Below are 13,647 nucleotides of genomic sequence, written 5' to 3' on the forward strand. Positions count from 1 at the left end.
TTTCCTATAGCATTGCATGGCAAAGTTCAACACTCCTCCTTAGACTGTATGCAACAAACACCAATTCTTCTCCTAAAAAAATTAAACCTTGTAGCACCAAGTGACTTAGTTAGAATATCAGTAAACTAATTTTTTGAGCTGCAATGAATCAGATTTACTTCCTTCAATGGTTCAGCATCTCGAACAAAATGAAATTTAATTTTAAAATGTTTAGTTTTTCCATGAAAAACAAGATTTTTGGCTATGGAAACTGCTGACTGATTATCAACTTTGATTTCAATAGCTTTAATCTGTTCTTCATTCAAATCACACAACAACTTCCTAAGCCAAATGGCTTGATTAACAGTTGCAGTAGCTGCAATGTACTCTACTTTAACTGTTGATTGAACAATAATTTGTTGCTTCTTTGAACTCTAACAAAAGACACATGAGCCAAGAGTGAAAAAGTTTCTAGAGGTGGTCTTCATATCATCAGTAGACCCTGCCCAATCACTATCAGAATACCTTGTCAGCTTAAGCTCTTTTCTTTTCTCAAACTTCACTTCAAAATTTGAATTCCCCTTCACCTAGGTGAGAACTCTCTTAGCTACTTTAAAATGGACAGTATCACATAAATGCATGAATTTAGATAGTAAGCTAATAGCATACATGATATCAGGCCTAGTAGCTGTTAGGTAAAGCAAACAACCAACCAAAATTCGATATTCCTTCTCATCAACTCTTTCATGACATCTATTACTTGTTAATTTCTCACATTGAGCCACTAGTGTTCTGACAGTTTTTCAATTGGACATACAAAACTTGTTTAAGGTCTTTAGAGTAAAAGCCTACTGACTTATAAAGATGGCTTGGTCAGTTTGAATCACTTCCATGCCAAGAAAATATGTCATTTCTTCCAAGTCAGTCATCTCAAAAATATTTTGCATTTGCACTTTGAATTCATCTATCATCTTTTCTTTGCTTCCAGTTGCCAGCAAGTCATCCATATAAAGTGAAAATCAACAAAGTTTCATTCTCTGATTTCTTTACATAAAGTGTAGGTTCACTTACACTTTTCTCAAACCCGAGCCTAGACAGGTATGCATCAACCCTATCATACCAGGCCCTTGGTGCCTGCTTCAAACCATACAAGGCATTTGTTAGCCTATAGACTTTGTTATCGATAGTTATTGCATCGAATATCAAATTAGGATTGTTATCGATACTTCACTGTAATGGCAGCTCTTCAAATGTACTTACCTTTTCATCACAAGGTTAACCAGAAGAGCTTTATACATATTTTTCTCAAAACTTTCAGCTGTCGCTGGTATCAATTTCGGTTGCCCCTAAAAGTACCAATGCTTTGGATGAACTGGATGATGCAATAAGCCAAAAAGATCGATGGGTCTCTCTATTGGCAATTTGAACGATGTAAGGCTTGATATCTTCGTAAGTAATAATGGGAACCGTTGTTTTAAAGCTTTGTTTGTCAGGTTGGCCATTGGGGAAGAATTTATTTAGATATTCTGTTTGTGCATTACTCTTTAGTATCTCGTCCAACACTTGTTCTTGTAGTTTATGAGCATTGCTGGTTAAATCTTCCAAAATTTTCATGACATTTTCATATATTCCTTTTATGTCTGTCTTCCTTTATGTCTGTCTCACCATCCATCACAGTTATGGGGAGAGTGAGAAGAAGAAAGAAGAAATTGGAGAGTAAAACTTGAAGAACTTGAAAAAAAAATTTAGAATAAATTAATTCATTTCGTACTTGGAATTTATCTAGATTGCATCCATCAAAAGTTAGTTACGCAAATTTATAGGTCTTTTCACTGTTTTTATAAGCATTTTTTAAAAAAATTGTATATAAAAACATATAAAATAATAAAACACTCTTAAAATAATATAATATACTTTGTAAAATAAAAATATTTTAATCATTAACCAGCTAAGTTGGTGCTTATCAAAATCTGACACAAACTTAATCAAAAGCTTAATATATAATATAGACTAGTTTTCTTACCTGTGCAGTTTTCTTACCTGTGCTAAGTGTCATGGGTTGCGCATGGGAGCCCGCAACCATGACATATTTGTGTGATCCATCAAGTTCAAGTGAGGTCATTTGGCCCAATTGGACTGGCCTGTTGCTTGGAGAGATTGAAGGTCCATCTACAAAGCTTAGCAAATATAGAACGTAATCTTCGAAGATATGCAATATTAGATATGATTTGTAAATATTAGAAGATATAATTTTGTAATATTAGCGATATGATTTGTAGCTAGCTTTTAATCTTAGCCATTGATGTATTTTGATCTGTATCGTTGAATTTGGGGAGGCTCAACTATAAATAGCGGTCTCTCCCCCTCATTTTAAATTCCTTCATTCTTAAGAGCATTCACTCAAAACTTTCTCTTTTGTATTCTTAGCTTTTCTGTGGCTTTATTTTGTTTCGTTCTTCGTTCAACTTGAGTTGCTTCCGTTTTGTGTTTGTGCCTTAGAGGAATTTTATTGAATCTTCAATTGTTGGGTGTTAGGTTGACTTAGGTATTTTTGGAGTGAAGAAATTTCCTAAGGCCGCATAGATTGTGTGGAAAAAAAATTAAGTCAGTGACAGTTGGTATCCGAGCTAGAGTTACGTTCAAGATGTCGAAAGAAGTTGTTGATCAAAATAAACCAATGGAGACCCGTGGGAGGGCTAGGAAGGCTAGTCGATCGAGGGATATACTATCGAGCTTGGAAAATAGGGTGGTCAATCTCGAAGAGTCTGTAGGGGGCATAAATGAGACACTCGAGATAGTCGTGGATCGTATCAAGGATCTGAGCTTAATAAGGGAGGATTTTAAAGACTTTGTGTGGGAAACTCTCAGATCCACTTCAGACAAGCTGACGGTAAGATACGATGCTCTTGAGGTTATTGTGACGGCCATGAAGGAAGTGATTGTTGAGCTCAATGAGAAGCTTACTATCGAAAAAGCTGCCTTAGGAAGTGGGATGTTGACTTTGAGACTAAATCAATGCAAGATGGATGTTCCAAAACTTGAGAGGTTCAAAGGGGCTAGGTCTGTGAGAGAAGTGGACAACTTCCTGTGAGAATTAGAGCAATACTTTTGAGCGATGGGCATTGAGGATGATGCCACAATGGTAAACACTGTTTCGATTTATTTTACTAAAGTTGTTGTTTTATGGTGGTAGTGTAGGCCCACAAATGAGAAATGTGGAGGAACAACTATTGAAACGTAGCTTGTTCTATACGTCGAAAAGGGCTTTTGGGAGAATACTACTTTGCCAATAGTACTTTTTTAGACTATACGCCATATTCATATATATACATATATACATTTTCACCAGTACTCCTTGATTCGTCATACTTACCCTTCTTCAGATTTAACCATAAGCTTTGTTCTTTCAGAATATCCTATACGCTTTTCTATCAGGGTTCATCATAGGTTCCTTTCCTTTTGTTCGGAATCTGCCAGACTAGGGCATCACTAGCGCACTTAGAAAGTCCTTACACTTAATCGAATCCTAATGTTGGGCACTTGAAACTTACCCTTAAGCCTTACTTTTATAAACAACACTTAAATAGTCAGGACTTCACCAAGCAGGATGTAACATATTTTTTTTCCCATCAACCATACTCATTTTCTTATCAACTAAACATGTGAAAACAAAACCTAAAATTTAACCTTATTTTCTTGCTTCAATCTTTTTTTATTTAGTAATTTTTTCTTTTTTTACATTATTTGTCTCAAATACTTAATTAAAACCTAGAAAGAAACTCCAAATTAACAAATTTATAAACCCAAAAAAATGGTTGGGTTGAGAATACCAACTCCAACAATCTTACTTTTTACTATGAAGATAGTACCAATTTCAGACTCTAGTGTTCTCATGTCTTTATCATTTCTAGCTCAAGCATTGGAGAGAGGTTGTAGGTCAAGGTCATAGCATTTGATATTTCCAACATTGTCAATTGAATAAAAGAAATACCAAAGTGGAAGATACTGTTGAAAGTCTACAAAATTCTTAAAAATATTTTTATATTTACTTTTTTTAATTTTAAAATTTTAAGATATTTTTATAATTAGGACTAAAATGATAAATCTTGTAAACATTGAAGGATAAATTTGTTGAAATTTTTAGATTTAAAATTAAATTGATAGAAAAATAAACATTGGAGCGCTAAATTTTTATTAGATCAACAAAATAAGGCCCACATTAGACTTTTATTAAACAATAACAAAAATATTTAATTTCAAAAGTTGAGCAATTAAAATAAAAAATTATTTGTTGTGTAACCAAAATAAAACAAACTAAATAGTTGGGTGAATAATCTTTTACTTTACTCTTATTTTTAAAACGTTATTTTTAACTTAAAGAGTTGTATCATGTTAGAAGACCTATAAATAGAGGCATATAAAAGCTTATAGAGATATACGCAAGGAATTATAGAGATATACCGAAGGAATGAAATAAACTACCTACATTAGATTTAATTAGATTTAATCTCATTTATCTTTCCTTTCATTAGATTTAATTATTTATTATTAAATAATGAGAATCAGTACATAAACTACTTACATTATTAAATAGCCACTAAACGACCTTTTTATTCGTTTACGTTTTGATCCAGCTCAATGTCGAAATAGTTTTGACTCTAACGTGGCCATCGGATGCATAAAAAGAAAAACTCAAAAGTACTAATATTAAGAGAGAGTAAATAACATATAATTGCATAAATTTAGAAACTGTAGGTTTGGTGATTTATCTTTTCATGAAAAGATCCTTTGTCAAGTCCATGCCTACAATTTCACCCTGCAGGATTACCTCAACAATTTTTGATTAATCCTCAAACAATGCAGATTAAGACATAGTTTTGGGGCTGAAAAACTTCCCCACCGTCCCTGAATTCAATATCTTTATGGCTTCCTCAGATTTAAGGCAACAAGGTGGCTTGTATTGGGAAATGGAAGCTCCCTTTGATATATAGAAATCCATGAGTTCATCAAAGCTTCCACGTTTAACCACCCTTAGCTCTAAACCTGAAATTGCACCACCTTTCCTAAGTGATTTATATGTAAAATCAAAGGATTCTTCCACTATACAGCAGCATTGTTCCATTATCTTGACATCAAGTTTTGGTAAATCATTGCTGTCTTTCATCTTCAACTCCCAAAATAATACATATCGACCCGGTGTCGACGAGGTATCGGAATAGCTACTGTATGCAGTCAACATGATGCCAAATGGTTCGAGGATGAGTTTTGCATTCGTGATTGCTTTCGAAAGGTCTTCTTCAGATGTTTTGTCTGCATCTATACTCAAAACCACATTCTGTCGTTCTACAAATTGAAACTGTGGCGATTTATTATAGAATCCGGTCACCTTCAGAACATCTCCGACTCTGTACCGATATAGACCTGAAAAAGATGATTACAACACATTTAGGTGCGCAAAAGAGGTAGTCAATGTGAGATTTTTAACCGTGTCTCTTGATGTAACCGACGTATAGCTTTGATGCCGAGTTAAAGAAACCTACCTGCCAAAGTTGTGACAACAACTTCGTAGTATTGACCAAGCTTCACATTAGCAAGATCGACCGGTTTGTCTATAGTCCTAGTTTCTTGAGCCTTTCCTCCAGTACCATCTTTGTTCACAGGGAGAAATTCGAAGTAAGCCGTATTTGGGAGAAAGGTATAAGAGACGTCAAAGGGATTGCTTAGGGGTTTCAAATTGATCCCAAAACAAGCTTCCGAAGAAACATAACTTGGTGAAACTAAAGGGATCCCTCCTCCATAAAATTCAAGTAATGGAATATATTGGCTCATACTACCTGTACAGACGGAACTAATATACTTGATTTTAGGCCAAAGTTTCTTAATGACCCCACCCCAAGATTTATCTTCACATATTTGTTGAATCAAATCAGCCAATTCAGGGTTTGGTCCAGTAAGGATCAATGACATGGCATTTTTGCAACCAGGGTCAAAAATCCAATCACTGAGGTAACCTGTTCTAATGTTACAACATAATTCTCTCCAATAATCTTCTAAGAACTTGATGGTCCTTGCCAAAACCGATGCAAAGATCGAACCGAACCGTACGACCTCGTCGCGCTGTAGTAAACCGGTAAGCAATTGGCAGAACATACTTTGCTTGTTGTCCAAACATAAGATGGTCTCAATAGGACTTATGCAAAACTTAGCCAGGCTATTTTTGAAAGTATTGGTCTTGGAATAGAATGTTGAGTAGGGCGATGCCACTAATCCAGATGGAGTTTTCATATCTGGTTTGCTAAAATATAGGTAGAATGATTTGCCTTCATCTAAGCCACTAAAACATCTGCCAAGAGAAAGGAAAAAAACAGTAATTTGTTGTTTGTTTGATTATGTGCATCGTGATTGCGGACATGATAGTAATTACTGCGAATATTGAACAGGAAAAAACACATGAAGTAAAGATCTTAGCATTGAATTACGACTGCTATTGATACTTCACTGTAATTACGGCTAATGAAATGTACTTACTTTTTCACCACAATGTCAGCCAGAAGACGATGATACTTCCCTTTCTCAAAACTTTAAGTTGTGATAGGTATTAACTTCTGCTGCCCCCCAGAAGTACCAGCGCTGTATCCAAAATTAATGGTTTACTTTGAAAGGGAAAAAGGTTTAATTCTAAATTTCATCCCGCTACTTTACAAAAATCAGTTCCGCTATTTTAATTTTCCAGAATTTGATTATATATACCTTCGGAGGAACTGGCTGATGGGATCAGCAAAAAGGATCGACGAGGTCTCTCCATTGGCAATCCGATCTATGTAAGGCTTGATATCTTCATAAGTAACGATGGGAACATTTGTTTCGAAGTTTTGCTTGTCTGCTTGGCCACCGGGGAAGAATCTGCTTAGATATTCTGTTCCTGCATTTCTCCTTAGTATTTCCTCCAACATTTGTTCTTGTAGTTCATGAGCGTTGTTGGTTAAATCTTCCAATATTTTCATGCCATTTTCATATGTTTCTTTTATTTCTGACTCACCAGCCATCAGAGTTGTTGGCAGAGTGAGAAGAATGAAGAAGAAACTCGAGAGGAAACTCAAAAAAGAAAAAGATAAGGATAGAACTTAGTTTGAAATTTTGGATTATATTAACCAAATTATATCATATATATTAATAAAGTGGTTCCCAATCATCTTTCCCCTACCACATAAAATAAATTTTTTCTCCAATCAATATGGCCCCCAAGTTCCCATAAAATAGTTTTTTTCTCTAATGCACGTGGCAGACAATTTGTCATAAATTTTTTTTTCTCCAACGCACATGGCACAAGTGTTCCACATGTTATCCCATGAACAATAATTTTAAACAATATTTTTATAGTTTCACAAAATTAAATATATATTTTTAATTTTTAAAGATTTTTTATATTTTTAAAATTTTTGATAATTATTTTTTCAAAATTAGCATTTAAAAAGTTTTGAAATGACCAAATGATATATTTTAACTATAACTCAGGAGTCAAATTAGATATTAACCCTTGATTTAATGTGCCAACCACTTTTTCGTTAAGGCTATAAGGGGTGTTAACGGATAACTAACTAAAATATTATAATTCGATTGCATTAATGATAAAAATGTAACATTTCATAGTTTAGTGATAAAAAAAATAGTCAAAGTTGAGTTTGACTATTTTTGTAGTTTACCTTTTTCAAATACAACTTGAATTAGGTAATAAATATATTTTTATAAAATTGATATAAGAAACAAATGATGTTTGGTTGGAATGATAAAGCAAATTTGATGAAAATCATAGTCAATATGTACAACACCTCGAAATATATAGAGTTAGATGAAATAAATCACCAAGAAATGAGCTAGGCTTAATGGTTAAGTAGTTGGTGCACCCCTTAGAAGTCTTAGGTTTTATCCATATTTCTCCCATTTTCTTTTCTTTTTTATTTTTAGCAACCTAAGATGAAAACCCTATTAGAATATGAATAATTTGGAGCGGAAATTTACTTAGTATTAGTAGCAGCCTAATAGGGGTGAGCAAAATTTGATTTTATTCAAAAAAACTCGATAAAAATTCAAATTTTGAATTAATAGTTTAAGTTATTTGAGTTAATCGAGTTATTGGGATCAACTCGAATAAAAAATCAATTTTTTTGGTTTAACTCGAATATGAATTACATAATTCGAGTTATCCGAAAATCTGAATAAGAAAAGGCAAAACTACGTTGTTTTGATAAATGTTTACCTTTTCTAAAGTGAAAAGTCAAAACCATTAAGTTAAAAGGCAAAACTACGTTGTTTTGATAAATGTTTACCCATTAAATTAAAAGGCAAAATTATTATATTGTTTATGTAGTTAAATAATCTTGTACTTCGTCTACTAGTTAAATAATCGGTCCATGTAAACGCAACGTTAAGTATAAATAATAAGATTCATTAACTCGACTTGACTTGACTCTATTCGATTCGATTCAAAAAATTTTCAAACTGAGTTTGGTTGCTAAAATAGACTTAGTCAACTCGACTAACTCGAAATTTTTTGACTCGATTCAACTTGACTTGATCGAATACTCATCCCTACAACCTAATGGTTAAGCTCACGTGGTCAAGTTGTAGCTTTTCATTTCATGAAACAACTCGCAATTAACAGTTTGCAGAGTCAGCTCACACTTCGTCAGTTCGCCATATGTGTGAGATGTTGCATAGTTGGCCAACTTGCAACATTAGCCCACTCCACTGTGTAGCCACTTGAATGCGCAACGATAACGGAACTTGAGCCAACAATTAGCCTCCACTTCAAATTGTAGCGATTGCAGAACTTGAGCAAAGGTTGAAAAACATTCTTAACATTAAGAATAGGGTGCTTCCACTCCATGATTCCCACCAATCTGTTGTTCGCACGCGGATTTTTGGTTGCGAGATATTCGTAACAGGTTTTAAAGATTTATAAATGAATCGTTCTTAAGACTAACTTATTACCACGATTAAGGCAAGTGTACCTATCGAACAATAGTATAGTTCAGCAAGACCGGATTGTCGAACCCAAAGGAACTACGAGTACTAGTATTTACTTCCTTTTTATTATCTAGCCTAACAATTAAGAGGTTTGGTTATCTAAACTAATTACTAACTAAGAATGCACAGAAAGAAAACTTGGGAAAATACTTTTGGGAAAATTCGATTGATTGAGACAATACCTAAGGAAAAATCCACCTAAACTTCACTTGTTATTTAACTATGAATTAGATGATTTATTCATTTGACTTGATCCGTAGAAATCCCTAAGTTAAATTATTATCTCTCTAGAGACTAATAACGTCTAACCCTAGGTTGAATAATTGAAATCTCTTTCTAATTAACACCCTAGAATTGCATTAACTCGATCTATGGATTCCCTTATTAGGTTTCACCCTAATCCGACAAAATTTTGTCACCCTATCTCTAGGCACGCAATCAACTCCACTTAATTATGAGAATTTTACTCTTAGACAAGGTCTATTCCTCCTCTGAATAAGAGAGTTAACTTGAATCAATATCCTGGAATATTAAAACAAGAATTAAGAACACATAATTAAGGACAATTCAAATATTTATCATACAATTCAGATAATAATAACAAGATTTATCTTAGGTTTCATCCCCCTTAGGTATTTTGGAAGTTTAGTTCATATTTATGAAAGAAAACATCTCAAAAGCATAAAGATAACAAAACATAAGAAAACCCAAAACTCTTGAAGGAACTTGAAGGGAGATATCCAGTCTTGATGATGAATCCAGCTCTTGAGATGGATCAATCGCTTTCCTTGAGTAATTCCTCCCTACTTTGCGTCCCCCTTCTAAGTGCCTCCTCAGGTGTTTAAATAGGCTTTGGAATGCCTAAGAGCCCTCAAAATTGACCTTTTCTGAATTGGACTAAACTTGGGTTCGGTAGGGACACGCCCGTGTGACACGCCCATGTGCGATTACTTAAGATCGTGTTCAAGGCTGTTAAATGGGCACGGGCGTGTGATCCACCCTTGTAAGTCGTGCTGCGATCCTGCCAAATTGACACGGCCGTGTGACATGCCTGTGTGAGGAAGTCCAGGTCGTGTTGTTTTCCCATGTGGGTCTATTTTCTCCATTTTTGGCCCGTTTCTCGCTCTTTTTACTCTCCTATGCTCACCTAAGTATAAAACATGAAATTAAAGGATTAGGAGCTTCGAATTCATCAAATCTAAGGAGAAATCATCCGTAAAAGAGCTAAGCATGGGATAAAAATATGTATAAATTACGGTTTATCAATTTTCTGAAGAGTATTAGAAGGAGATAGTTTTCCCTCATCATCAATGTTGGAACTAAGAAAAATAGAATAAGAAATTTCAGCTGAAAATTAAGGTTTAAGCTTCAATATCTTGCTAAACAAATAAAGAAATTCAAATTAAACTATATGAACAGATCAATGCTTGACAGAAAACCAAAAGAAGAAAAATTTTCTAAAAGAATTCATCATCTTTTCATTGAAAACAAAAGGCATTACATATACCAAGCAGTTAGCTTGTCAAAAAAATGAAAATGTTACCTAAACATACCTAACTCCACTAACTAAGTCTTGAAACTTATAAAACCTTGCTTGCACTCTTCGTTAAGCTAATTTATCAAATCTATCAGTACCAAATTACATCAAGCATGTCACTAACTTAGTTCTAATCTAACTAAGCAAAAATATTCTTGAAAAGTTACAAAACAACAACATATGCTTCAACTGAAACTTGCATGGCTCGAACTGCCTTGGTCTGCATGTAAGCCATCTTCTAACACTCCTCCTTGACATGCATGCTAATATCTCCTCATCAAGAAAGCCATTGAGGAAAGCAAATTTTACATCAATTTGATGTATTTGCCACATCTATTGAGCAGCCAATACAACCAGTAGTCTAATTGTATCAAGCGTGGCCACTGGTGCAAATGTCTCAAAGTAATCAATCCCATATTTCTGACTGAATCCCTTCACTACTAACCTTGCCTTTAGCTTGTTCAAAGTTCCATCAGCATTGTGCTTAGCTCAAAACACCCATTTTACTCCTATGACCTTCCTATGAACTAGCCTTGCAACTAACTCCCAGGTCTGATTTTTGTGAATCATGCTCATTTTATCAAGCATGGCTTGCCTCCATCCTTCTTGAACTTGAGATTCTTCAAAACATGTTGGTTTAATAGTAGCCACATCTTCCCTATCATATATTTCACTCAGTGGTCCGGTTCCCCTAACTGGCTCATGATCAATGTCTATCTCAGGATTATTTTGATCAACTTCAGTCTGCTCTGTCATTAAGTTTTTAACAGTACAGTTTGGTTCACTTTTATCCCAATTCCAGCTCGACCTTTCGCAATATCTCTGCTCACAAAGACTTTGTAAGTTGAAAAATTTAAAATCCTATAGCCCTTTTTGACACTGCTATAGCCCACTAGAATGTCAGGCTAGCTTTCTTTGCCAATTTGTCCCTCTTTACCGCTGGTATGTGTGCATAACATATGCAACCGAAGACCTTTAGATAAGCAACTGATGGTTTGAACCCAAACCATGCCTCAAATGGGTTTTTTTGAAACAGTGCCTTGGTTGGCAGCCTATTTTGAAGGTGAACTGCAATGTTCACTACCTCAGCCCAAAAACTTTTAGGCAAATTCCTCTCAAACATCAAGCATCTAGCCATATCCATCAAAGTTTGATTTTTTCTCTCATTGACACCATTTTGCTGAGGTGTATCGATATTTGTGAGCTGGTGTTTGATGCCTGATTCTTTACAAAAAATTTGAAACATTGCTGAAGTATACTCTATGCCATTGTCTGACCTTAGTTTCCTGAGCTTGCAACTTGATTGAGTTTTTGCTGCAGCTCTGAATTTCCAAAACAATGAGGCTACTTCTGACTTGTGCTTTAGGAAGTAAACCCAACAGAACCTTGAATAATCATCAATGAAAAGAATGAAGTACATACTACCATTCAAGGATTGTGTCTTCATGGGGCCACAAACATCAGTATGGACTAACTGCAACTTTTCAGAGGCTCTCCTGGCCTTGTTCAAAGGAAATGGCAGTCTAGCTTGCTTTCCTAGGTGACTATTTTTGTGAAATTTTCAACCAAGTATTCTTTGGATAAATGAAGTAGAGACTTATAGTTGACATGACCTAATCTTTTATGCCACAGTTTAGACTCATTTAAGATATTTGTGTAGGCATTGTCTAAACTTTTGTTCCAGTCTACAATAAAACTTCTATCAGTTATGGTCACTGACATGAGTTTGGATCCACTTAGATCACTAATCAAACATTCTTTGCCTTTGAATACAACTGAGTATCCTTTTTCAACTATTTGAGCAATATTTAACAGATTTCTATATATTTCAGGTACTAACAAAACATTGGAAATGAGTTTGATACCTGAAGGAGTGCCAATCAGCACATCTCCCTTGCCTTCTGCTTTAATGTAGTGTCCATTGCTCATTTTACTTTTGTGTTAAAACTTCTATCAATGCTCTTGAAAATAGCAGTATCATGTGTCATGTGGTTTGTGCAACCACTACCAATCAGCCATCCTTTTGTAGTTTTTCTTCTGGCAGCTAAGCAGGAGACAACAAATACTTGTTCTTCCTGATTACAACATTATTCTGCCATTTGAGCTTCCGTTCTAGGCTGTTGAGGCTGGTTTTGCTTCCGCTTGCCTTTGTTTCTACAAACCTTCTTAACATGGTCCATCTATTTACAAACCTTGCACTACACATCAGGTATGTACCAGCAGTTAGCTTCAGGATGGGTAACTCTTTTGCAATATGAGCAAGGTGGATACCTTCTTCTTGCTCCATCTCTTCTTGATTTGTCTTGTAAAGTTTTCTTATCTTTTTTGCAAGAGGAGCTCAAGATTGTCTACTCTTGGCTTGAAAAACACCTTCTTGATGCTCCTCCTGTCTGCTCTCTCTTCTTTGTTCCTGAGTGTAAAGGGCATTGATTAGCTCAATCAAAGAGATGCTTGACAAATCTCTTGAATCTTCCAGGGAAGAGATTTTGGCTTCATATCTCTCAGGTAAGGTTGAAATAACCTTTTTCACTATTCTAGCTTCACTTAATTGGTCCCTAAGCAATCTAATGCGGTTCACAATAGCCATAATTCTGTCTGAATATTGCTTAACAGTTTCTGATTCCTTCATCTTCAAATTTTTAAAGCCCCTTCTCAAATTCAAGAGTTGTTGCTGTCTTATTTTTTCAGTTCCTTGAAACTCCTCTTTGAGCCTGTCCCAAGCTTGTTTTGGAGTCTCACAAGCCATAATCCTTGTGAAAATCAAGTTTGACATACTGTTTTGAATACAAGACATTGCCTTGTACCTCTTAGCTCTATCATCAAAGTGCTGCTTGATCTGAGGTGTAACACCCCAAACCCGGCCTAGACGTTATGGCCGGATCTGACGTGCCACATTAGAGTTGAAAACCCACGTTCCGTTTAGTGTTTCAAAAACATATATTTTGTTGAGTTAACCAAGTGTATGGAAGTGGGCACCGGTAGGTATCCGAGATGAGGAGGTGAGCCATGAAGGTCGCTAAGTACCAAGCTCTTTGATTGGATCCAATCCTAGACATGCCCACAACCATAGCCACACTTTGTTATATTGAGTTTAAATTTGTTTA

The 13,647-nt window shown here is 35.1% G+C and overlaps 1 protein-coding gene and 1 pseudogene across 1 annotated transcript; both read right to left on the bottom strand.

The window, feature by feature from the left end:
• LOC108472340 (probable disease resistance protein At4g27220) overlaps window positions 1–13,647 on the bottom strand; it is a 94,365-nt pseudogene that overhangs the window by 38,623 nt on the left and 42,095 nt on the right.
• Window positions 4,717–7,200, bottom strand: LOC108473002 (indole-3-acetic acid-amido synthetase GH3.17-like). Its single transcript, XM_053020988.1, has 4 exons — window positions 6,730–7,200; window positions 6,508–6,609; window positions 5,520–6,322; window positions 4,717–5,400 (listed from the first exon to the last, which is right to left on the bottom strand). Exons 3-4 carry the CDS (start codon window positions 6,262–6,264, stop codon window positions 4,844–4,846), a joined length of 1,302 nt encoding a protein of 433 aa, XP_052876948.1. The 5' UTR covers window positions 6,265–6,322; window positions 6,508–6,609; window positions 6,730–7,200; the 3' UTR covers window positions 4,717–4,843.

Source organism: Gossypium arboreum, chromosome 11, assembly GCF_025698485.1.
Source record: "Gossypium arboreum isolate Shixiya-1 chromosome 11, ASM2569848v2, whole genome shotgun sequence".
NCBI classification, from domain to species: domain Eukaryota; kingdom Viridiplantae; phylum Streptophyta; class Magnoliopsida; order Malvales; family Malvaceae; genus Gossypium; species Gossypium arboreum.

What these genes read in the sequence shown, in the direction of transcription:
- LOC108473002 (XM_053020988.1), bottom strand. Translation starts at nt 6,264, where the DNA reads ATGAAAACTCCATCTGGATTAGTGGCATCGCCCTACTCAACATTCTAT. An exon ending in TGTTGTCACAACTTTGGCAG is followed by an intron (nt 5,401 to 5,519) that starts GTAGGTTTCTTT and finishes CATCTTTTTCAG; the next exon opens with GTCTATATCGGTACAGAGTC.